General features: G+C 30.8%; 1 protein-coding gene across 1 annotated transcript; it reads right to left on the reverse strand.

The window, feature by feature from the left end:
* Positions 1 to 17,963: 17,963 nt before the first annotated feature.
* Positions 17,964 to 20,641, reverse strand: LOC105782797 (hypothetical protein). Its single transcript, XM_012607795.2, has 3 exons — positions 20,409 to 20,641; positions 20,003 to 20,201; positions 17,964 to 19,332 (listed from the first exon to the last, which is right to left on the reverse strand). The coding sequence occupies exons 1-3, from the start codon at positions 20,605 to 20,607 to the stop codon at positions 18,237 to 18,239; spliced, it is 1,494 nt and encodes a 497-aa protein (XP_012463249.1). The 5' UTR covers positions 20,608 to 20,641; the 3' UTR covers positions 17,964 to 18,236.
* Between the last annotated feature and the right edge of the window lie 7,019 nt (positions 20,642 to 27,660).

The following is a 27,660-nucleotide window of genomic DNA, read 5'->3' on the forward strand; positions in this document are numbered from 1 at the left end:
TTCAAATGCCATTTTCACATACTTTCCATAATTATAAATAACAACTTAACCTATTTGTAAACATACATTTAACAAACACATACCTGGATATGCAATTCAATTTCATATCCGATCTTCATTTATCATTGCCCGTTGAACCTTTCGAAATTAAATAGGATACTCGAATAATCAAGAGATTTATACAACGCCAACGTCCCAGACGTGGTCTTACATGTAATCACTGATTGATGCCGCTGTCCCGGACAGGATCTTACACGAAAACACAAGTCGATGCCAACGTCCCAGACGTGGTCTTACACGAAAACATTTATCAGAAAAATCTCATGCATTTCTAGGGTTCGTACGGGCTTGCAGATGTTAAATACTATTTGAATCGAACTCAATTACTTACCTATTTTAACAAATACATTCGGCTAAGACTAAAATTATCTTTAATAATTCCATTTATCATATATATATACTATATACAAATTGAATTTAACAGAATTTAAATGCTTATCGACTTACCTCGGATATCGACGGACACGATCGACTACTCGACTACCTTCGTTTTCCCCCGATCCAATTCCGTTTTCTTTATTTCTTGATCTAAACATATTCAAATTTAGCCTTTTTATTCATTAATTCATTCAATTTAATCCAAAAACACACAAATGGGAAAATTACCATTTTGCCCTGACATTTTTACACTTTTTGCAATTTAGTCCCTATTACATAAAACACAAAATACACCAAATTCACACATACCATGCTTAGGCCGAATTTTACCCTAGGCCATACAAGTCCATATTTTTCATTTATTTAGCATTTTAGTCCCTCAAAAATTTATTTTTACAATTTAACCCTAATTACTCAATTTCACCAAAAATTCAAAGATAAAACATATTAATCTTTCACATATCTTTAATATTTCACCATCAATCAACAAAAATCACAAGCTATCATCAATGGAAAAACAAAAAATCATCATAAATTTCAAAAATTGAAACATGGGCTTTGAAGATAACTTAGCAATGATCTCAAAAAACATAAAAATTATCAAAAACCGAACAAATTACATACCTTAATTGAGCAAGACAAAGGCCGAATGTAGCTTTTCTTTTCTTTTATTTTCCTTAGCTAATTTCGGCTACTAAAGATGAACATGCATGTGATGTTTTTATTTTATGTTTTATTATATTATCATAATTAATATAATTACCAAAATAACCTTTATAATTCAATATACACATTTTATATACAATATACATAACCGTCCATAAATATAACTCATGGTATAATTACAACATAAACACCTACCACTAAAAGAGCAAATCAATTTAGCACTTTAACAATTAGTTAGCAACTTTTACTATTTACATGATTAAGTCCTTTTTCTTTAATTGGTCACTTAAACGATAAAATTAAGACACAAAAATTTCACACAATCAAATTTACACATAATAAACACACAAAATAATATTAAAATATTTTTCTGACTCAGATTTGTGGTCCTGAAACCACTATGTCCGATTAGGGTCGAAATCAGGCTGTTACATCTCGTTTATAAGAATCAATCTGAATTTAGTTAATCACAAATATTTAATATTGGTAACTATAATTAATTTATTCTTAATTTCAATATAATTTATAGACGTTTTAAAAATAATGTTACTTTTTTATTATTATAAAATATTAGGGTAAGAGATGAGGTCACATGGTTTGAACCCATGCCAAACGAGTGTTTAACAAGAGCTTTAACCACCGCTCCATACTGTTGGAAAATGTGCTTATATTGTAGTAAACATGTTATTATTTTCTATGCATTTCAACGATTAATAAATGAATAAAGTTAATTTCGCATTTCACTATTATGTCTTTTGTGTTTATGTCTTTCATGTTTTGCATGCATACTGAAATTGTATCAAGAAAATATTAGCTCATTGATTGTCTAAGTTCAAACTGATAATAAGTGGTGTAACACCCCCAAACCTAGCCCAGAAGTTATAACTAGATATTGAGGAATTACATCAACTTGTTCAGAAGCTTTTGTTTTAATCAAACTCAGTGCATGTTTTGAAAGAATAAAAAATTGGAAAAACTCTTATAGATGTTTAGCAAAACTAAAGTCAGAAAACACTTATTTAAAACCTAGAAGTTATAAGTGGTGTAACACCCCCAAACCTAGCACAGAAGTTATAACTAGATATTGAGGAATTACATCAACTTGTTCAGAAGTTTTTATTTTAATCAAACCCAGTGCATGTTTTGAAAGAATAAAAAATTGGCAAAACTCTCATAGATGTTTAGCAAAACTAAAGTTAGAAACACTTATTTAAAACCCAGAATTTGAATTCAAAACCGTGTGTTTTGAAAGTACTAACATAGGCAAATCATTTCCAAAACTAAGGCAAACATTCGTTTAAAAATCATATATTTATTTACAGAAAAATACTTAAGTGGTTACTTAATCGTTGCAGTGGAAATTCCAGATTTCTTAGTTTTGAAAACCAAATTTTAATTTGATAATTCCTACGATTTTGTAGTTTAATGTTAAAAATATCAAATCCAACAAAAAAAAACGATAACCAAAAACCTAGTCCAAAAAGTTCAGAAAAGTAATAGACGTAAACCATCTTATTTATTTAACCGATAACACAATCCGAGCTCCCGCACACCGTCTGATTCTAACTTACTGATTACCTGAAAAGTCAGAGATTAAAAAAAATGAGTGGGATATAAAGCCTATTGAATAACGGAACTCAAACATAAAACATACATATCACAACACAGAAGTTAGGGTATCATAGAGAATTTTATCACGAACAATTGAGAAGAATTGAGAATGTATGATTATGTCAATGCAATATTTTTCAGAAATCATAATGTAGATTTTTTTTCCAGAAAACTTCCTACCCAACTCTGCTACATACCAAAAATAAAGTTCCCCATAACTCATCCAACCAAATAACACAAACAGATAATTGTGGACATTGCCACCAGAATTGCAATTAAAACTGTCATATAAGATATATGTGGTCAAGCCACTATATTGCCACCAGGATTGCAATTAAAACTGTCATATAAGATATATGTGGTCAAACCACCAGATAGTGCAGATCATTAAACTGCCAGAATCTTCCTCTTTTCAACATCATCCTAAACCCCATGCAATGTGTCATGGCATGCATATACAAAATCTGAATCATAAGCATGTAGGACATGCTGACGTACAGTAACGGAAAACAGAAGGCATGGGAGTCCACGCTTTGCAGAACAGATTTATCAAACCTCATTAAATCATATCAGTTTTGCCATGAAGTCACATACATAGTTATATAACAGATTAAAAAAAATACAAATTAACATAATCACACATCATACACACATATACAGACATAGCAAATCAAGACATACCATCAGAACTAATAGTATCAAATTATACAAATATATTTCACATACCTTAAACACATCATACACAGAAGCATATTAACAAATACCTTGTTTCCAAGCCTTAATTAAACAATATGGGCCCTACAGAAATTCTAATTACGAGTTTTAGAGTCAAACCAGCCTGGGTAAAATTTTCAAAAAATGAGCCCACATAGCCCAATAGACAAGTTCGTGTGGCCCACACAGCCCAATTGACTCAGACCATGTGGTTCACACTGTCTAACACACGGCTTGTCACACAATCGTGTGGCGTTAATAGTCTAGTTTTTGGCTTTTTTTCATTCGTTGTTTTTCGAGTTTTTCGTTACACACCTGATCAATTTTTGATGCAAATTCAACGGTGATATATCTAGTACCTAAACCAACACTTCAAAATGTGAGATTGGACAATGATATTCTAAAATTTTGACTCCCTAATGATCACTTACCCCTGAATGAAACAATAGCCAAAACAAATTTCTCAGTTTTCCGAAAGGTAAATCGCAACCAAATCTTCACCTAAAGAGAATTTCACATGGTTAAAAGCTTTGGTCACACAACGGAAAAAACAAAACTCAAAACGTGACAATCTCTAACCAAATTCGAAACTAAAAATCACAACCTTACCACGCACGGCCCACAGTGATGCAGAAGGAAACGTTGATGAAAAAATCTCAAAAGTGAATATCGTAACAAAGGAAGAAAAATGGCAGGGAAAAATCTTGTGAAAAAAATTGAATTGAAAGGAAAAGAGGAAAATTAAACAGAAACATACAGAAAGAAAGAATGCAAACATGAAAGTGGAAGGGGAAGAAAGAGAAAGCATAGACTGTAGGTAGTGTGAGGGATTTTTGGAGAATTTTTGGGAAACTTTAAAAAAACTAAAGAACTTAAAAACTTCCCACTACCCCCCACTAAATCTGATTAGTTATCCTATCAGATTTTACCTTAGATTTCAAAAGAAAAAATAATTCCTACTATGCACACATTAGGATTCAAGCACAGGATCAAAGGGTAAGTTGACACCTTACCATTGAACCAACAAACTCATTTTATCAACACTTGCGCGTGAATTAACCTTAAATCAAATATGCAGAGATAGTGATAAGGACAAAAATAACAAAAATTCCAAAGAAGGAGATTTAAACATAGGGCCTCAAGCACACATCCAAAGCACTTATCCACTAAAGTAGATCACTTAACTTGACAACATTTTCACAATTCCAGCTCAAAATCAGGACACGATCACACTTGGTTTCACAAACCCAATTTCTTCTAATCCGATTTTTGGGAAGTGACAAGTGGCACTGTAAGAATGTTTACATTGTGAGAAAGACAACTTACTTTAGTAGATAATCTAAATGAGTATGTAATCCCAAAAAGAATCAAAGAAAGCATTTTATTTAAACACTTCGTAATATCCCAAAATTACTACTGAAATACCCCGAAAACTACTACAATAAGAAATTAGGTATCCTTGATATAGTAAAATAAGGAAATAAAGTGACAAAAAGGGAAATTTTGAGTTATGACAACATTGGGAAGTATATTATGACATATTAATTCAAGAAAGGATTAAATCGCAAAAGTGAGAAAAGTTTTGCTGACCAAGAGTAAATACTCAAAATATGAGGGGGTAAAGTGTAAATATGAAAAGTTTGAAGGACCAATAGTGCAAATATTTTAAGGGTGGAATAATCTAGAAACTAAGGAAAATGGATGAATTAGGACCAAATTGAAAAGGTGAAAAATTTTGAGGTACAAAATCACAATTTTACCAAATTAAGTGATGACTCAAGGATGAAATTTTAAATATTATGAAGGGCAAAATGGTCAATTAGAGAGAGAGAGAACTCTAGAAGGTAATGATGATGTTGGTGATATTTTTAATTAATTAATTAGATAAATGTTATTTAATTAAGATTTTATTAAGATTTTTAGTATTATTTTATTATTAAATGATTAATATAAAAGGGAGGAAAGATGAAAAGAAATCATCTTCTTCCCATGCATCCAACGTGAGAAAAAGAGAGAAAGAAAGAAAGTTTTTCTTTCTTTACAATTTGGTCCTTCCACCAAAAATTTACCATTTTCACCTAGAAATCAAGAGAATTTCCATAGCCATCAAGAGAGAAAGATAACAAGGAGACTATGGGGAGCTAGAATATCAAGTTAGATTCAACAAATAGAAGCTGGAGGAGAGAGAAAATCAAGTTAAAGATTGAAATCAATAGCACAAGGTAAGAACATCAAGATTTCAATATATTTTTGAGTTTGATATTATTGAAAAAGTAGGAAATTAATGTTAATGTAGAGTTTCATTATATAAGTTTCTATATTCTTGTTATGTTAGTAAAAGGAAATAAGAGGAAGTGATGGAAAATATTGAAGAGAAAGGAAAGGAAAGTGTTATAAATTTAGTTATCAACATTTTATACTAAAATAGTTTTGAGACAGCAGCAGTAGTCTGACTTTGAAAATTCACCAAAAATCGTAGAAATTGAATTAGATGATGAAAAAACATTAAATTAAATTTTATTGAGTCTATTTTTACATAAAAGAGACAAAGAAAGTAAAAGCGTTTTATATTATGAGATATTTGAATTTTAGTGATACAGGGTCAGAATGATTTCGAAATCTTCTGTTCTGACTTTGGAAAATCATCAAAATTTTAAAAAATAATTATGGGCTAAAATTTATATTTTAGAATCTTGAATGAGTCTATTTTCAAAAAAAAACTAGAGAATTATAAGAATCCTGTACAATGAGATAATTAATTTTTAGTGAAGAGTGGTTAGAACTGTTGAACACTGAAATAGGGAAGAATTTAATGAATAAAATGTAATATTTGGATAAACAAAAAATTCTTAAAATTTTATGGTAATAAGATATGTGAGTCTAGTTTCGAGTAAAATTAACGGATCTTAATTTGGAGTTCTGTAGCTCGAGATATAAATAATTTAGTGACTCAGACTCAGACAGACAGCTTTGAAATTACAAATGAGCAAATAGTGAAATTTTGGATAATGATAATTGAGTGTGTTATATATTAAGGATGTGGAATGGAGAGGAGGAGGAGGAAAAATATATGAATGAATTGTGTATAATTGGTTATATGTTCGATTATAATTGATAAATGATGAAATAGAAATGATGCTTATATTTGTGCATTATTGGTCATTATTTAAGCTCATGTGGGAAAATAAAGTTTCATAATATATATGTATGGTATATCTGGTATATGATTTGGCATGAAGTAATGTCGTGAATGGTTTATGAATTAACACATGTTGGTAAGTTTGATACGTGAATAAATGTTGTGCTCATCCATGCTTATAATGCTTTTGCTATATGTTTATTTGGCTAATATGTTTGGTGTACATGCTTAGGCTTTGGCCAAGTTGTGGCTGAATTATGCCACGTTAAACTTATAAGTTGTGCATTGTAATGATATGTTTATGTTTTGTGTAATATGCATAGGAACGGGTTTGGAAAGGTAATGAAATAGTAAGTACATACTTGAAGGGTAAAATGACGAAAAAAGGGATGATGAGTTGAATTGATGTTGTTATTTAACCTAGAGTGATATTTTCATTGCAAAATTGAGAATTTCATAAATGTGTTAACGAATGATATAATCGATATACGTTGAGTTAAATGGTAAATACGTATTAGTATTGAACTTAATGACATGAATTGTACGTGAATGAAATGTAAATGAAGCATTGAATTGGATGAGTATATATCGGGTCTCGTAGGACCTTTTTATTATGATTAAAATATTTTGAGGATATATTGTAAAGAGTTATAAAAGCATGTTAATAATTTTGAAAGTTTTAATTTAGATGAAATTTTATAACTCGGTTAAATACGTTTACAAGTGTATGTGTTCTGGTAATGCCTCGTACCTTATTTCGGTGTCGAATACAGGTAAGGGGTGTTACATACTTGGAAGGATTATTATGTCGTATACAATTCCAATTGGGGAGATGGTTAGTCTTTGCTATCAGAGCAGTTGACTCCACGAGTAGAGACATAGATGTATTCATTGGAAGAATGATACATTGGACTGGACCCAAAATGAATTAATTTTGAATCCGCTTGTGAATTATTTCACTTGTGACGTTCATGGTGTGATTTACCTAAATCCTGAGTTGGTCACTGACTATGTGTATGTAACTCATGTGCTTTGATATAAGTGGAGGCTTATGTTCTAAAGATGATTGAGTCCATAGCCAGTATGTTGGGTACATGACTTGTGTATGTCATGAATTTGCTAGCAACGATAGAATTCATAGCTCGATTAAAGAGTTAACAATATCCTCTTATTGGCATTATGTGGATTGATAAATATGGAACGTGGCCATGGGTTGCTTGTTCTTGAACAAGTAATTTATCATAGTCATTTGTTGGCAGTGATCATATTAATCATTAAGAAGACACAATTGTGATAATGAGATAAAGTATGATTGTATTGAGGGAACGAATTTAACTCAAATGAATCAACGATATCATATGAGGGTAACACACACATGACGAGGTCATTGGACAAAGAGTTTGATGAATTGCTTTAATAAATAGTTTGATGGATTGAATCCATGATTAAGTAAATTGCGAATTATCGGAATGATGCTTCTGGACATAATTGCAATTACTATAGCATAATTGTTTATGTTTGATTGGCCCCTCTACTAGCTCAACAAAAGTTCGATCAGACTGCATTTAAATTAGAATAAAAATTCTACAACTTTGGAAATAATTTAATTGAATCGATTTATTCGATGCGGAATTAAATTGGGCGGTTCTGAGAATTTTTCAACTAGAAAATTTGATTAAAGAATTTTCTTGATAATTTAATTTTGGAAAATCTCAGTGATTTTTTAGAAAATTAATTTTGATCAAGCAAAATTAAATTAATCAAATTAATTAAAATAAGTATGATATTTTTGGAACTTAATTTTCAAGTTAGGCAATTGGCCCAATGGGTAATTGAACTTGAAATTTGGACCTAAGATTAAAAATTGGGCTCGAGAACCCAAAATCGAGACCGATACCAAAAAGCTGGTCGAATCGGGAGGGTGTTGTACTTGCGATGGCACCATCTGACACAAAGGTGTCGGCGGAGACGAAAGCGACATTTTGATAGCCGGTGGCGACGACAACGATATTCTGGCAGCTAGCAGGTGGTCCTTCGACGGTTGAGCAGTGGAGAAATCACACTTCTACTAGGACTCTACCAGATAATTTAATTTTAGATTAACTATTCTAAAAATAATATTATTTTAATAGATTTAATATTAAATTTAATTTGCTACTTATCTTGATTATATTTTATTAATTTAATATTAAAGTGATTATCTTAATATTAAATTAAATTTAATATTTATCTTGTAGGTAAATATTTTATTAATTTAATAAAATTTAATATTAAAGTGGTTAAGTTTAATTATAGTTGAACTCTCTAAACTCTACCTATATAAAGAGAGTCATAGAGAAAGTTCTAGAAAAAAAATTCTCTGAAGAATTTTTAGAGATATTTTTCGTATTTACAATTTTACCTTAAAGTTTAGAGAAATTATGAAATTGCCCCACTGATAATTTTGTGAATTTTTTTTATTCGAAGCGAGCCCACACTCGGCAGATGTGAGCTTGAGGATAGTGGAGAAGACTGATCGGTTGAAGTGTTTATCCTAGATGAATAAAAAAGGTATAATTTTGATTAAGTGTTTATTACTTTATATATCACAACCAAATTCTAGTTTTGGAGAAAAAATTAAAACTCTATTTTTATTGAACTTATTTTACGCCACGTTTTCTAAACTTGATTTTTCAACACATAACAATGTTAATGTTAATTTTTAAAAAAAAAACTTTTTCCAACCAGTTTACATAATTTCAATTATATCACTAATTAAGTAAATATTTTATTATAATGCACATTTTTTACTTCATTACTCTCCATCATATTGTTATCAAAATTCAAGAATGTTAATTTTCAAATTATACAATTATCGCCAAAAATGTTTATATATTCTTAATCATATTTCTATAATTAAATGTCTAAATAAAATTTTTATTTGAATTCAATATTTATTAATTGTTGATTGACAGAAAGGCAGTGTGATGTTGGTATATGTGATAGTTCCAGGGAAGCAAATTTCATTCAAGTAGCATTGACACCAGAGGCCTTTACCAGGTCCATGGATTTTGCTCACTGGGACTCCTCCTCACATATCCCCATTTGAGATTAAGAGTTTCAATATTTATTTTTGTAAATCGAGTTTTAATTTGGATCAACTATCTCACTTTACTATAGGTTTAGAGGTCAAATACTTCTTCTATTATAAAAACTCCTTATATTCTTCCTAAATTTTTAATCTAGTCACTGTATTTTTATTTTTAAGAATTTAACTTTTCATTCTTTTAAATTTTAAAATTCAGGTCCAATTGATAATCTTATTAAAATTATTTTGTTAAATCTAAGTTTATTACAATTTTACTTTTTAGTTACATGATCCTCAAGTGAGAATTAATTTCAAAATGGCAGACCAACAAATTTAACAAAAAGTTAATATTGCTACCAATTGAACCTAAATTTTGAAATCAAAAGTAAAAAACTAAAGCCCAGAAATAAAAGTATAGGGACTAAAGTCCAATTTTATGAAGAATACAAAGACTTGTGATATAAAATGAGCAATATAGTCACTATACATTAAGTTTTGAAGCAAATAGTTAGAACTAGTATGCAATTGAACATTAAAATAATTAAAATATAAGTGTCATACTCTTCATATATTTGAAATTTAATCATTTTACTTTTATTTCAAAGAATTTAGTCCTTATATTGGATTTATAAATATAAGTCTAGTTGTTAACACCGTTAAATTTTTTTGTTAGATTCAAGTTCATTACAATATCATTTTCAAGGTGAATGTACCTAAGAGGTCCATTTATTATAGGGACTGATTAAATTAGTCCTCTATTATTAAATGGGTCAATTTAGTACTTTGTATTATTAAAAGAATCAAATAAAGCCAAATTGAAATTGAATTAACATTTATTGTTTAAACAATATCATTTACTATTTAATAGAGTTAATATTTTTAAAGTTTTATGATTTTATAAAAAAATCTTTTGTTTGGAATTGAATTGCTTCACCGCACCTTTTTTATAGAACAAAAGTTAACTTTGTTACAATTTAAATTATTTGATTCTTTTAATAATATACAAACTAAATTGATCTATTTAATAATCAAGGGATTGATTTGATCCAATCCCTAAAATACAAAGATCTCTCAGGTACTTTAACCTTTCTAAAGATACATGGTTTTTTCTGCTAAATTAACCATCTATGCCAAAAAAAAAGTTATTGGTCAAATAGATCAATTTCTTTTTTTGAAAATTTTGAGAAACAGGCTGTTTTTTAGAAAGAGTGGGAAGCTTTTCCTTTATGTTGCATTTTTTGACTTTTTAAATGTAATTAGTTTCTTTGGTTAGATAGCTAAATGTTAGTGGTTTTATCCTTAAGTTCCAGATTTGATTCCTCTCCACTCACATTTATATATATTTTATATCATTTTGTTTTAAGCTTTTATATTTTTAATATATTACCTCCTTGGTTAAATGATTAAATAATAATGATTTCATCATTGAGACTTAGGTTCAATTTCCTCTTCAAAACACATTTGTAATTTTTATTTCATATTGTTTCAATTTTTTAATTTTAATTAATAAATATATTTTTTGTAATTTTTATTTTAATTCATTTTAATTAATAACACTTTTATTCATAAAATAAAATAATAAATATGTAATTGTATAATAAAATATATATTTTACATATATTATTATGTTAAAATATTTGAAATTAATAATTCCTTTATATATAATATAAACATCAACTATTTTTATATATATTTATCTTTATATATAATATTTATTTGTCAAATATTTATTTTCTCCACATATTTGGTGAGTATGGTGATTTCTAATATTATAAAATGAAATAATTATTTCAAATACAACTATTATTTTATATGCAAAATATTTCAAATATCATTATTTTTTCATGTACATTGTGAGTATGATACTTCAAATATTTTTATATGTTAAATACTTCAATTAATTATTTTGATATATTTTAAATACATATATAAAAATATATAATACTAAAATTTACTACACTCATGATATGGATTGAAAAATTACACATATAAAAATTATATTTACTAAAAATAACATATTTCTAATGATTATTTGATTTTATGAATAAAAGAGCTATTAGATAATTTAAAATAAAAAATTATAAATAATATATTTATTAATTAAATTTTTTAAACAACATTAAATAAAAATTACAAATATGTTTAAAAAGAGGAATTGAACCTAAATCTCAAGAATGAAATCATTATTATTTAATCATTTAACTAAAGGAGTTGATATGTTTAAAACATTAATTAAAAATATAAAAAGCTTAAAACAAAACAAAATAAAAAATATAAATGAGAGAGGAATCAAGTTGGGACCAAAAGACAAAACCATTAAAATTTAATCATTTGACAAAAAATTGATTATATTAAAAAATTTAAAAATGTAATTTAAAGGTAAAGCGCTTCCCTTTTCACCCTCCTCTTAAAAATTGATTTATTTTCATAAATTTTCAAAAATCAACCTAGGTCAAATTTTTTTAACATATATGATCAATTTAACCAATTTTTATTTCAAAATATCAGATGATTAAATTTAAAAAATATTTAACGGGTATTTTTATAATTATCTTAAACTTGAATTTTTCCTTCCATTTCTCTCTTACCGTAAATAATAAGGTTCAAAACAAGGAAACCAACTTGCAAGGTAAGTTACAGAGTATTCTTGTGTCGGTGTTGAAAAAGAGTGACCTTTCAAGTCCGATGGCAACCACATACCTCAGAAAGCTAATAATTAGTGCTGAAAATGGAGAATCATATGAAAAAGAAAAATGGGTCTCTCACTATTCATCCAATGTTAGGATCGAACCGATTAAGCAACAATTTACAAAAATAGAGGAATAAATTGAGAAATTGAACAGACAAATTTAACGTGGAAAAACCCCTCCAAAGAGGATAAAAAACCACGAGAAAAGATAATTTTACTATAATGGCAAAAGAACGAAGAGTACAAAAGATGGAGATAAAAAACTAAACCCCGAAAAACCTGAAAACAAAGAACCCTCAAATCGTAAACACAAAATTATCTAAATTTGTTATGAATTCTAATCTCTAATGGGTGTATTTTCTAAGGTTGTAAAAGAGCCTATTTGTAGGCTAAATTCATAAGTCAAATAATAATAAAATAATCTACACTAATAAGAGTTTGATTGAAATAAATAAACAGAGTTTAACTGAAAGATTATTTCTCAAATTTGACTGAAATAGGAGTCATACTCAACAAATCTCTACCTTGACTCATATTTCCACAATGCCATCTTTGCCAAAGCCCTCCATGGGCCTATCTTGAACTATGCAGGGAATTAATTGAGTCGAATCTGTGTTTAGAAACTAGAAGACTACTAGCCTTCGACTTGTACACTGCCAAATTAAAACTAACCCGAGTATGATTTTCACTAACACAGTGCCCTAACTTTTCAAAACTTGCATCCAAAAGAGAACCTCTCTTCAACGAAACAGTCATACCTTTTTCCCTCCTATGACCAAGTTGTCTCCGCTCCAAACGAGTTGACTTCGACTCAGTAACGGACGAGGGACATCCGATTTCACCTGTCACTGTAGAACCTTCCAAAAATAAAGACTGCCGGTTCTTTTACCTTTTAACAAAACGAGAGCTCCACGAGATACTTTAATATCGCTCGACTCGATGTTGATTCTGCATCCTTTCAAGTCTAAAATACTCAAGGAGATGAGATTCTTTCATAAATCAGGTACATACCTAACATCTGAGAGTGTCCTAATCGTCCCATTGTGTATCCTAATTTTAACAGTACCAATACCAATTACCTTACTAGATGAATCGGTTCCTATGCGCGCAACTCCACCTTCAACCGAACTATATGTGGAGAATCATTCTCTATTGGGACACATGTGGAAAGAACATCTCGAATCTAGAATCCACTCGGACGTGAGCTTGGAGTTATCGCTCGTTAACACTAATAAGAAATCATCACCGCTTTCATCGGCCAAATTAGCACCAGCTACATCTTCCTCGTTACTCTCAGCAGCTCTTTTATTTCGCAGTTTATAACAATCTGCTTTTACGTGACCTAACTTTTTATAATAGTGACACATTTTGTCTCGTTTCTTTGATGCTACCAAAACGGAAGCTTGCCTATCTGCCTTGCTATCCAAACCAAACTCATTGTCGAGTTTGTCTCTACTCAACAAATGACCCTTCACATCTTCGAACGAGAGTTTGTCTTTGCCATAAATCAGGGTCTCTCTAAAAGACTTGTATGAATGGGGTAAAGAGCACAATAATAGCATAGCCTGATCTTCATCATCAATATGAACCTCAACGTTCTTTAAATCATTTAAAAAAGTAATGAATTGACCGATGTGATCTCTAAGAAGCTCACCTTTGTTTATGCGAAACGTAAATAAACGTTATTTCAACATTAAACGGTTAGCTAGAGACTTAGTCACATAAAGAGTTTCTAACATTTTCTACAATGCGGATGAGGTCTTCTCCATCAATACCTCCTGTAATACCGTATCCGCGAGGCACAACTGGATTGCAGACAAGGCCTTTTCATCAAGCTCTTCCCATTCTGTTTGAATTAGATTCTCAGGATTTTTCCCGGTTACGACCTTTTTCAAGCCGGTTTGAACTAGAATTGTCATCATCCGAACTTGCCACAGGTTGAAATTTGTCTCACCATCGAACTTCAATTTCAGACCTTATTGCTGCCATATCTGAATGGGCTGATCTATGAAAATTAAACTAGCTCTGATATCACTTGTTAGGATCGAACCGATTAAGCAAAAAGTAACAAAAATAGCGGAATAAATTGAGAAATTGAACACACAAATTTAACGTGGAAAAACCCTTCCAAAGAGGATAAAAAACCACGGGTAAAGATAATTTTACTATAATGGCAAAAGAATGAAGAGTACAAAATATAGAGATAAAAAACTAAATCCCGAAAACTAGAAAACAAAGAACCCTCAAAACATAAACACAAAATTCTCTAAATGTGTTATGAGTTCTAATCTCTAATAGGTGTATTTTCTAAGGTTGTAAAAGAGCCTATTTATAGGCTAAATTCATAGATCAAATAATAATAAAATAATCTAGACTAATCAGAATTTGATTGAAACAAATAAATAGAGTCTAACTAAAAGATTATTTCTCAAATTGGATTGAAATAGGAGTCATACTCAACATCCAACCATCAAGTAATGTTAGTTGGTGAAGGGGATTTCTCTTTTTCTGAGTTTGGCCAATGCTTTTGCCTCTGCCTCTAACATTTGTGCTTCTTCCTTAGACTCCTATGGTGATCAAACACAAAAGAAACAACCCTTTTCTCTATAAAATGTTTTATTGCTTTAGCTATTTACACCAAAGTTTCTTTCTTTTTTTTTCTTTTCGTAATGTTGCGCGTTTTTGTTCCTCTTTATGAAGAATCGAGAAAGGGTTTGACAATTTTTTTAATTTAGTTGTTAAGAAATATTTTGATTTTATTGATATTGTGGTTAAATAGATATTTTGATGAAGAAATACAAGAATGCAATTTCAAATTTGGAAAATCTTGAGAAGCTAGGGGCATGCTTACTACATGATGTGGATGCAACCAAAATGAAGCATCATACTGACTTAGCCAACCGAAAGTTTGATCGAATCATCTTCAATTTTCCACATGCTGGCTTTCATGGAAAGGAAGATAATCCCCATATGATTCGGTAAATTTCCTCTTTGCAATTTCATATATGATTCTGGGATTGCTTTCTCATGTTTCTAAATGTGTATTTAGTGTCCAGGGATATATATGTTCATGCATGGCATCTTCTAATATTTTCGTATCATCAATGTCTTTGCTATCCTTTTTAATTATACCCAAGCTTTTAAAGATACATAATTGGATAGAGCAAATTTACATGAATTTCTGCCGTTATTTGAGTGTTGAATATGTTGGTCTTATGATTCTCTATATAGAGGGTCCTTGAAGGGTCATATCTTTATACCTATGTCTAGAAATGTGTCAGGTTCAAGTGTTTGACACGATTGCTTGAAAAATAAAATGAAGTGTCCGAGTGACATAATGGTGGTGTACTAATATTCCTATGTGTCATTTTCACTTTTCATTCGTGATGTGATTAAATAAGTCTCTTGACTGCACTTTGCCCTAGGAATTAGGAGGATCAAACATTTTATTCCTTTTCCATTTGGAGGGAGTTAAACCATGAATGTAGTCATAAAATGACAGGAAGTTCATACTTACGGTATATTCCAGATCTGAGATGTTATATTGATGCTTGTATTCAAGTATCAAGAGATCATATGTAAGTATTTAGTTGTCCCTTTGGCTTCCACAATCCACACTCTGTTTTTCACAATATTGTTGTACTAAAACAGGATGCATAGGAACCTTGTACAAGGTTTCTTTAGGACTGCAAGGGGCATGCTTCGAGCTAATGGCGAAATTCATGTAAACCACAAGACAAACACTCCGTTTTCCTTATGGAATCTTAAGAAATTAGCTTCTGGATGCTCTCTGGCATTGATTCAGCGTGTAGATTTCAATGTAGAAGATTACCCAGGATATCACAACAAGTGAGGGGATGGTTCAAGATGTGATGAACCCTTTCCTCTTGGCAAGAGCAGCACCTTTAAATTCGGCTTTTGTCCTAGAGCTAAGAAGGCGTCTAAAGCAACCAAAAGATGGGGTTCAATGTGTAACAAATCTCAGCATTTTCAAACCTTTCCAATGCCAATGCAGTTGCATTCAACTTCTGATTTCAACTATCATCGAAGGAATCATACTGTGAATCGCATCCCACTGCGTGTTAAACTGCATCCTATCATCCCTAACCAGAATCAATACTCCGGGGACTTCGATAGAAACTTTTATGATTTGGTCCGAACATGTCAAGCGAATAGCCTGAGGTCTGATTTTGATGCAAGATATGATGATCTAGGAAGTTTGAGGCATGGTCTTGACAGACAATTGGTAGAGGTGCGGAGAACCTTGAATGGTAACTTGCCTTACATGCATGAGCACAAGCATGGGCATGAACAAGTGAGGCATAGTCTTGACAGACAAGTGGTAGGGGTGCCAAGAACCATAAATGATAACTTGTATTACATGTATGAGCATGAACAAGCGAGGCATAGTCTTGACAGACAAAAGGTAGAGGTGCCAAGAACCTTACATGGTAACTTGTATTACATGCATGAGCATGAAAATAGTCTTGACAGACAAATGATAAAGATGCCAAGAGCCTTAAATGGTAACTCGTATTACATGCATTAGCACAAGCCAGCGAGGCATAGTGTTGACAGACAAATGGTAGAGATGCCAAAAGCCTTGAATGATAACTTGTACTACATGCATGAGCATGAGCATGAGCATGAACTTGCCCATTTTAGCAGTTCGAGGCCTCATCTTCACAGGGCGCTTGCATGTCAAGCCTACCAGCTGAAAGTACCTAATACTGGGGATGTTCTTCGTTTGTAAATGCATGGAATCTACTGCTTTTTTGTCTGCGTCAGTTACATAGTGCATCAGCATAAAATGACGAGTACATACAACTTGCGATGCTGACCATGTAAAGTCAGAAATGCTTAACCTTTAGTTATCTTTTGTCTATGGAACATACAATGTAATGCTTAAGTACAAGTATTGGGGTTAAATGGATAAATTTCACATCAATTCACAGTAACAGTAGTTAAAATATTTAATTTCGAAAAGTTTAGTGATTAAATCAAAAAATTTAATAGTTAGGTGATTAAAATAGAAAGAAAGATATGGTTGGGTGACTATTTTTATGGTTTACGCATAAAAATAATTTTTCATCATTGTTTAATAAATAAAATTTAAAGGATCAACTAATTTACAAGTTTCAAAATATATATGAACTAATATATGTTGAAGGGTAAAATAGTCATAGTTATTTTAAATTAAGATAATTATCATGATGTTTCATGATAATTATGAATATTGGTGTTAGATTTTGATTGGTTAAAATTATTTTAAAATTGTTTTTATTCTTTTAATATAATATGTTTTTTATTTAATTAATGGTTAAGAAAATAAAAAGAAAGGATGATGAAAATTTCTCCATCTTTCTTTCAGCTCACCTCCACCATTCTTGAAGAAAAGAAAATTTTACTTTTTTTTACAATTTGATCTTTTCCATCAAAATTCACCATTTTCACCTAAAAATCAAAGGAATTTCCATAACCACTAAGAGAGAAAATGATAAGGAGACTATGGAGAGTAAGAATATCAATTTAAATTCAATAAAGGAAAAGTTGGAGGAGAGATAAAATCAAGCTAAAGCTTGATTAGATGTAGTCAATAATCATATGAATTTAGAATTAGTTAGGCGCTAAACATCAAGTAAAGCAAAGCATGCAACTTGTTTAGATGTAGTCAATAATCATATGAATTTAGAATTAGTTAGGCACTAAACATCAAGTAAAGCAAAGCAACCAAAGATACCCGTACTTAAGCATTACATTGTATGCTCCATAGACAAAAGATAACTAGTTTCAGAGGAAGGTTAAGCATTTCTGACTTTACATGGTCAGCATCACAAGTTGTATGTACTCGTCATTTTATGCTGATGCACTATGTAACTGGCACAGACAAAAAAGCAGAAGATTCCATGCATTTACAAACGGAGAACATCCCGAGTATTAGGTACTTTCAGCTGGGAGGTTGGACATGCAAGCGCCCTGTGAAGATGAGGCCTCGAATTGCTAATATGGGCAAGTTCATGCTCACGGTCATGCATGTAGTACAAGTTACCATTCAAGGCTCTTGGCATCTCTACCAGTTGTCTGTCAACACTATGCCTCGCTGGCTTGTGCTCATGCATGTAATACGAGTTACCATTTAAGGTTCTTGGCATCTCTATCATTCGTCTGTCAAGACTATTTTCATGCTCATGCATGTAATACAAGTTACCATGTAAGGCTCTTGGCACCTCTACCTTTTGTCTGTCAAGACTATGCCTCGCTTGTTCATGCTCATACATGTAATACAAGTTATCATTTATGGTTCTTGGCACCCCTACCACTTGTCTGTCAAGACTATGCCTCACTTGTTCATGCTCATGCTTGTGCTCATGCATGTAAGGCAAGTTACCATTCAAGGTTCTCGGCACCTCTACCAATTGTCTGTCAAGACCATGCCTCAAGCTTCCTAGATCATCATATCTTGCATCAAAATCAGACCTCAGGCTATTCGCTTGACATGTTCGGACCAAACCATTAAAGTTTCTATCAAAGACCCCGGAGTATTGATTCTGGTTAGGAATGATAGGACGCAGTTTAACACGCAGTGGGATGCGATTCACAGTATGATTCCTTCGATGATAGTTGAAATCAGAAGTTGAACGCAGCTGCATTGGCATTGAAATGGTTTGAAAATGCTGAGATTTGTTACACATTGAACCCCATCTTTTGGTTGCTTTAGACGCCTTCTTAGCTCTAGAGCAAAAGCCGAATTTGAAGGTGCTGCTCTTGCCAAGAGGAAAGGGTTCATCACATCTTGAACCATCCCCTCTCTTGTTGTGATAACCTGGGTAATCTTCTACATTGAAATCTACACACTGAATCAATGCCAGAGAGCACCCAGAAGCTAATTTCTTAAGATTCCATAGGGAAAACGGAGCATTGGTCTTGTGGTTTACATGAATTTCACCATTAGCTCGAAGCATGCCCTTTGCACTCCTAAAGAAACCTTGTACAAGGTTCCTATGCATCCTGTTTTAGTACAACAATATTGTGAAAAACAGAGTGTGTATTGTGGAAGCCAAAGGGACAACTAAATACTTACATATGATCTCTTGATACTTGAATACAAGCATCAATATCACATCTCAGATTTGGAATATACCGTAAGTATGAACTTCCTGTCATTTTATGACAACATTCATGGTTTAACTCCCTCCAAATGGAAAAGGAATAAAATGTTTGATCCTCCTAATTTCTAGGACGAAGTGCAGTAAAGACACTTATTTAATCACATCACGGATGAAAAGCGAAAATGACACAGAAATATTAGTACACTACCATTATGTCGCTTAGACGCTTCATTTTATTCTTCAAGCAATCGTGTCAGACACTTGAACTTGACACATTTCTAGACATAGGTATAAAGATATGGCCATTCAAGGACCCTCTATATAAAGAATCGTAAGACCAACATATTCAACACTCAAATAACGGCAGAAATTCATGTAAATTTGCTCTATCCATTTATGTATCTTTAAAAACTTGGGAATAACTAAAAAGGATAGCAAAGACATTAATGATACGAAAATATTAGAAGATGCCATGCATGAACATAAATATCCTGGACACTAAATACACATCTAGAAACATGAGAAAGAAATCCCAGAATCATATATGAAATTGCAAAGAGGAAATTTACCGAATCATATGGGGATTATCTTCCTTTCCATGAAAGCCAGCATGTGGAAAATTGAAGATGATTCGATCAAACTTTCGGTTGGCTAAGTCAGTATGATGCTTCATTTTGGATGCATCCACTTCATGTAGTAAGCATGCCCCTAGCTTCTCAAGATTTTCCAAATTTGAAATTGCATTCTTGTATTTCTTCACCAAAATATCTATTTAACCAAAATATCAGTAAAATCAAAAAATTTTCTTAACAACTAAATTAAAAGAAAAATGTCAAACCCTTTCTTGATTCTTCATAAAGAGGAACAGAACCGCACACCATTATGGAAAAAAGAAAGAAAGAAACTTTGGTGTAAATAGCTAAAGCAATAAAACACTTTATAAAGAAAAGGGTTGTTTCTTTTGTGTTTGATTACCATAGGAGTCTAAGGAAGAAGCACAAATGTTAGAGGCAGAGGCAAAAGCATTGGCCAAACTCAAAGAAAAAGAGAAATCCCCTTCACCAACTAACAGTATTTGATGGTTGGATGAATAGTGAGAGACCCTTTTTTCTTCTTCATCTGATTCTCCATTTTCAGCACTGAGCATTAGCTTTCTGAGGCCTCTCATTGTCATCGGACTTGAAAGGACACAAGAATGCTCTGTAACTTACCCTGCAAGTTGGTTTCCTTTTTTGAACCTTACTATTTAAGGTCAAAGTAAATTTAAGATTAAAAAAAAAAAGTTTCATTTTAACACAGATAAATATTTTTTTGTTAAATTTATTCACTTAAAATTTTGAATTTTTGTTTAAAAAAACTCCCTTAGTAATAATGTATCTTTAAAAAGGTTAAAATACCTTAGAACTCCTGTATTATGGGAATTGGATCAAATTAATCCTATTATTTAATAGATAAATTTAGTCTTTATATTATTAAAAAAATTAAATAAGTTCAAATTGTAACAGAGCTAACTTTTGTTCTATAAAAAAAACATCTTAAATTTTATTTCAGTTGTAGTTCAATTCCAAACAAAAATTTCATTTATAGAACCATAAAACTTTAAAAATAATAACTCTACTAAATAATAAATGACATTGTTTAAATAATAAATGTTAATTCAATTCCAATTTAGCTTTATTTGATTCTTTTTAATAATATAATCTAAATTGACCCATTTAATAGTAGTGTGACTAATTTGATCAGTCCCTATAATAAAGGGACCTCTCAAGTACATTCACCCTTGAAAAATGATGTTGTAATGAATTTGAATCTAATAAAAAATTTTAACAGATTAATAATTGAACTTACATTTATAAATCTAATAAAAGATTAAATTCTTTGAAATAAAAGTAAAAGATTAAATTTCAAATGTATGAAGAATACTGAGGGACTTAAAAGTATATTTTAATTATTTTAATGTTGAATTGCTGACTAGTTCTAACCGTTTGCTTTAAAATTTAATGTATAATGAATATATTGATACTTTTATAAGGTTAAAACATGTCAAAAGGATTTGTATTCTTCGTAAAATTAAAATTTAGTCTCTGTACTTTTATTTCTAGTACTTTAGTTTTTTACTTTTCGATTTTAAAATTTATGTTTAATTGGTAACAATATTAAATTTTTTCTGTTAAATTTATGGGTCGCCATTTTGAAATTAATTCTCACTTAATGGTCATGTAACTAAAATAAATAAATTTTAATAAATTTGAATTTAACAAAATAATTTTAATAGTGTTATCAGTTAGACTTGAATTTTGAAATCTAAAAATAAATGGGCTAAATTCCTAAAAATAAAAGTACAAAGTGACTAAACTAGAAATTTACTGAAGAGTATAAGGAGTCATGGTATATTTTGACCTTTTATAATAGATGAACTATTTGACCTCTAGAGAAAAATTGTATAAAACAATAATGCCACATCATCCAAAATCCTTTTCCAATAGTTCAATGTCATATCAATATTTTCATCCTAAATTTCAGCATTTTCATCCTTAAAAAATCAAATCCAATGTAAAATATTGAAATTCAAAATGAAATTGTTGACGTGGCATAAAACTATTAGAAAAGGGATAATCTATGTTTCATACAATCCTTTCTCGTTGCAATAAAAGATTAAATTATCTCAAATAATATAACTTATTTTAATTATAGAAAGACATTTCCATAATTTCCTTAATTGAGTTGGTGACCCAGTTGAGGTGATACCAACTCAGTAAAACACTTAATAAATAGTATAAATATTATTAAATTTAATTATGATAATCGAGTTTTAATTCAAATGTAAAATAATGCATTTAAATGTAAAAAGTATAAAAAATAATATTAATGTACCAAAATAATATTAAATATTACAAGATAAAGATTAAAAATAAACTAAAATATACAAAGATAAAAATGATCTTTTATAACTTAAAATTATTTTTCCTTTTAGTTTCTTTAAATTGGGGGTAGACGAGGATAATAATAATAATAATAATAATAATAATAATAATAATAATAATAATAAAGCGGGTGGTTTTTTACTCCTCGACCTTCACCTTTACCTTTCGCTTTAAATCTGATTTTATTAAGAATTTTTGTCCTCTCCTCCAATTAGTTTTTCCTAATCTCGTTTCGAGTCACCTTAAAATTTTAAATATTAATTTATAATATATTCATTTTGATAAAATTAAATTTGATATATATGCACAAAATTAAAATAAATTATAAAAAATATTTAAAAAATTAAAATATGTCATAAATTCTTATAATATTAAGAAACTATAATTTAAAGATAAAAATAGTTATAAAATATGCCATAAGCCCTTGCACTCTTCATAAATTTAAAATTTAATCATCTTCTTTTATTTCTAGAAATTTAACTCCACTTTTCAGATTTCAAAATTATTTATATGTTATGCTCCTTCTTTGTGGTCATTGTGGATTATTCGTAATGAGGTTGTTTTTAACAATAAATGCATCACTATGGATGAGGTCTTTCGATTGGGCTCAAGGATTTAAGGAAAATTATCAGAAAAAAGGGAAAGACCTAAATCATGATGAACTCTTCTTCCCATCCAACTTCCCAACTTCATATCTTCTATTCCATAACTTTGACATGCATAGTGTTATGGTCCATGAATCTAACATCCACATATGACAAATAGAATAGGCAAAATGTTGTAGGAAATTGTAGGAATAATAACCTTTGCTTTTATTTAAAACAATTCAAAAGATTATGCTTAGTTTGCTTAATTCATAAATCAATGGAAATCAAATCAACCCTAACAATTTCACTGTTATAAGTGCTTTCTTGGTGTTGGAAATGAAGTTTTAAGGCAATGAACAAAACAAAAATTTTTGCCTTTACCACTGATGTAGGTATTTGTGACAGCTATATTTATACAAGCTATGAAGCTCTCTTAGGGACAAACATGTTAGCAATGAGATGAACTGTGTAGCCAATGATAAATAGATGAATCACCAATTACCTTCCTAGATGAATCGTTTCACATGCACACAACTCCACCTTCAACCAAACTGTATGTGGAGAACCATTCTCTATTGGGACACATGTGCAAAGAACATTCTGAATCTAGGATCCATTCGGACGTGAGCTTGGATGTAATGGCCTGAATTTTCAGTGGTGTCGGAACGGTGATTTGAGATCACTAAATCCGACAAGTGAGTAGAAAATATTATTAATTTAGTGAGTATATAGTGAATAGTGTACTAGAAATAAATATTAAAATAATTAGAATCGAAAAACGAGGTATCGAGACTTCAGGGATTTTTAATTAAGCCATAAATATTTTTATAAATATTTATGGAGTGTTAATAAGTTAGTATTAAATTTTGGTCAAGAAATTTTAAAGTTTCGATTGTTAATTGAACAAAAAGGACTAAATTGTAACAAATACAAAATTATGGAAAATGATTAAATAGCTTAAATGATAAAAGAAAGAGGGCTTAAAATCCAAATAGACCCAAGGTCTATTTGGGATGGACGACAAGGGCATGAAATCAGCAAGAAAATAAGGATAATTAAGGGTAAAATTGGAATATTGTAAAATTTACTTAATAACGTTAGGATTAAAGTAGAATTATCTATATTTCTCTTTTTTTCTGCATTATCATCAGAAAAAACACCATAGAAGGTTTCCTTAAGCTGGTTTTTCATATTTTTACTACAAGTAAGTTCTATTCTTGATTATTTCTTGAAATTTCTGTGTTTTTGTGACTTTTACAACTAGGTCCACTTGTTGAATTCATTAGTTTTAGATTTTATGAATGAAATTGAAAGTTTCTATGAATATATTTTGGAATTATATGATGATTTAGCATGGAATTAGAGCTTTAAATTGTTTATCTGCCGATTTTATTGAAAGAATTGAATAGAAAATGAATGTGTGAGACCTAATTGTAAAAGAGTGTGAAGTTAGGGTTTTATGTGGAAATTCTGAATTTCAATAGTTGTGAAATAACTTATAATGTCCAGGTAAAGAATAAATTGAGACAAATTAGCTTAATTGAGGGGTTAATTGAGCAAGGACTAAATTGTATGAACTGTGAAATTTGGGGTAAATTGGAAATCAACACTTGGCACTAAAATAGTTTTGGACAGCAACAGTAGTCTAACTTTGAAAAATACCAAAAACTGTAGAGATCGAATTAGAGGATGAATAAAATATGAAATTAAAACTTATTGAGTCTAGTTTCTTATAGAAGAAACAGTGTAAGCAATGAAATCGTAAATCATGAGATATAATAGGTTTTGTGAGACAAGGTCAGAATGATTTCGGGTTCCCTTGTTCTGACTTTGTAAATTCATAAAAAATTGGATAAAAATAATTAGGGGCTTAAATTTATATTTTTAAAATAATTAATAAGTCTATTTTCAAAATAAACAAACGAGAACATCATCCGAATTGTGTACGAGGAGATAATTAATTTTTAGTGAAGAAGGGGCAAAACTATCAAATAACAAAATAGGGATGACTTTTAAAGAATAAACTGTAATTATTGGCTAAACCAAAAATTCTGAAAATTTTATGGTAAGAAGATATGTGAGTCTAGTTTCGGGGAAAATTAGTGGATCTTAATTTGGAGTTTTTTAGTTCAAGATATAAATAATTTAGTAACTATGACTCAAGAAGACAGCTCTGAATGAATTATAAATAATAATAGAATTATAGAGAATGTTACATATGAACATGAAATGTATTAAATTAATGATTAAATTTATTTATTTGAATCCAGAAAATTCAAATACGAGCTAGATCGAGGAAAAGAAAAAGTTTGGGATTAGTAGATTTTTGCATACGAACAAGTATCGAGGTAAGTTCATGTAACTTGAATTATATTTTTCTTGATGTGAATATGATTTGGATGTTTATTGTATGATAATTGATGAAGTATTGATATTCTTGATGAAAAGAGAAAATAAATCCCGGTTGAATGAAAGGAAATTCGATGGATCTTTGAAAAGGAATTGATGGTAAAAAGGATCTAGCCGAGACGGGTGATCCTATCTTGATGTAGCCCTCCCGAAAAATATGTGGAAAATGGATTTAGCCCGGATGGGTAATCCGAATTAGGGTCTGATCCAAGCTCATTAGAGTAATTGTCATTGCAGGGGATTTAGCCTGGACTGGTAATCCCGACAATACTCTATGAGTTTATATTACATGGGATTTAGCCTGGACTGGTAATCCCGCTTAAGGATGAGGTTCGCGAGAGTGTGCTCTCTGAAATGGAAATGTGCGCACATGAATATGAATTGACGGACCCGAATTTATGCACTAAAGTGTACCCCTAAAAATCCATCGAAATTTTGAGAAATTCAACGGGATAAATATGGAAAAATAACAAGGGAATAGAAATCATGGTATTGATGAGCTCATCAAATCATGGTATATATATTATTGATACATGAAAATTATTGAACTAACTTGAATGTTGAGTTTGTGCATGTTAGGGGAATAATGCATTGAATGGATGTATGAATGTTTATTGCATTGTATTGGAAATATTAGGTAAGTATAATTCTTGTTACATGAGCTTACTAAGTACAAAGTGCTTACCCTGTTTCCTTTTCCCCTGTTTTGTAGTGTTAAGAGCTCGGAAACTAGATCTAGTTAGAGACGCATCACACTATCAACCTCAAGATTTCGGTATATAAAGAAACTTTATTTTGAAAATCAATGGCATGTATAAGCTAATAAAGTAAATGTTAATGGGAAATGAATGTAAGGTTAGCCATTGCTATGACTAACAAATCTTCGTTTTGGTATGTCATGATCTTATGGATATGTTTGAATCTATCTTGAAAATATGTTGAAATGGATTGGTTGGTTTAGATTAGTCTCGGTTTAAAATTGCAGGGAAGGTTAGAAATTTATAAAGGGGTTATATTGAGTTCATAAAAAAAATTCTTATGGTTTCGATTTAATCTCGGTTTAGTCCCGATGTATGCTTTGGGCTTCGGAGGCCTATCTAAGAGACGTCATGACGTGTTTCGATAAATGAATAGTATTTAACTCGTAATAATAGAAAATTTATTCAATAAAACCTGGTAATGCCTCGTACCCTATTCCAGCGACGAATACGGGTAGGGGGTATTACATTTGTTGCTTTCAGAGCTACAGTTTAGCCGGTTCTCGAATCAACGTAGCAAATACGGGATTAGTTATACATGCCATTTAAATTATTATTGATAGTGTGATATCTCCTGACCATTTGAAATGTGATTTTCTTATAGTAAATGCCTGCCGACCGAGCTCAACCTGAGGAAGCCGGAAGTCATGCTCCGGTTTCAGAACAAAGAGAAGTTGAAGCTACTAGTAGTAGAAGGTCCGAGACAAGAGACCAAAGTGAAGAGGCTAAAATGGCCTTCTATCAAATGATGAATGAATGATTTACTCAGTAATTAAGAACTAACCCTGTAGTGCGACAAACTCAAGCTCCTCCTCCTCCTCCTCCACCGATTCCCGAGATTCTATAGGGTATAGGTACTGAATCTATGAAAAAAGGAAAAGATCCGGTTGATAAAATCAGAAAATATGGGGCAGAAGGATTCAAAACTGCAGTTGATGATGATCCCGAACGGGCTGAGTTTTGGTTAGAAAATACTACTCGAGTTTTGGAGGAATTATCTTGCACATCAGAAGAGTGTCTGAAATGTGCAGTATCATTGCTAAAAGATATAGGTTACCATTGGTGGAATACTAAAGCTTCAGTTGTTCCGAAAGAAAAAATTACATGGGAATTCTTTCAGACCGAGTTCAGAAAGAAATATATCAGTCAGAGGTTCCTCGATCAAAAGAGAAAAGAATTTCTTGAGCTGAAACAAGGTAACAGATCAATATTTGAGTATGAAAGAGAATTTGTCTGATTGAGTAAATATGCTCGGGAATGGGTACAATTAGAAGCCGAAATGTACGAACGATTCGAAGAAGGGTTGAATGAAGAAATTAAGCTACTGATCAGAATTCTTGAAATTCGAGAGTTTGCTATATTGGTAGAGAAAGCTTATAAAGTAGAAGAATTGAACAAAGAAAAGAAACAGGCTGAGAGGGAAGCTCGAATTCTTAGTAAAAGATCAATGGAAAAATCTCAGTTTTCTACTTCAAAGAAATTGAAGAAATACTAGGATCGTTCTACCTCAGCCACTGGGTATTCGGGTAGAGAGTGAAGTTTTCAACGC

This window comes from Gossypium raimondii, chromosome 1, assembly GCF_025698545.1.
Source record: "Gossypium raimondii isolate GPD5lz chromosome 1, ASM2569854v1, whole genome shotgun sequence".
NCBI classification, from domain to species: domain Eukaryota; kingdom Viridiplantae; phylum Streptophyta; class Magnoliopsida; order Malvales; family Malvaceae; genus Gossypium; species Gossypium raimondii.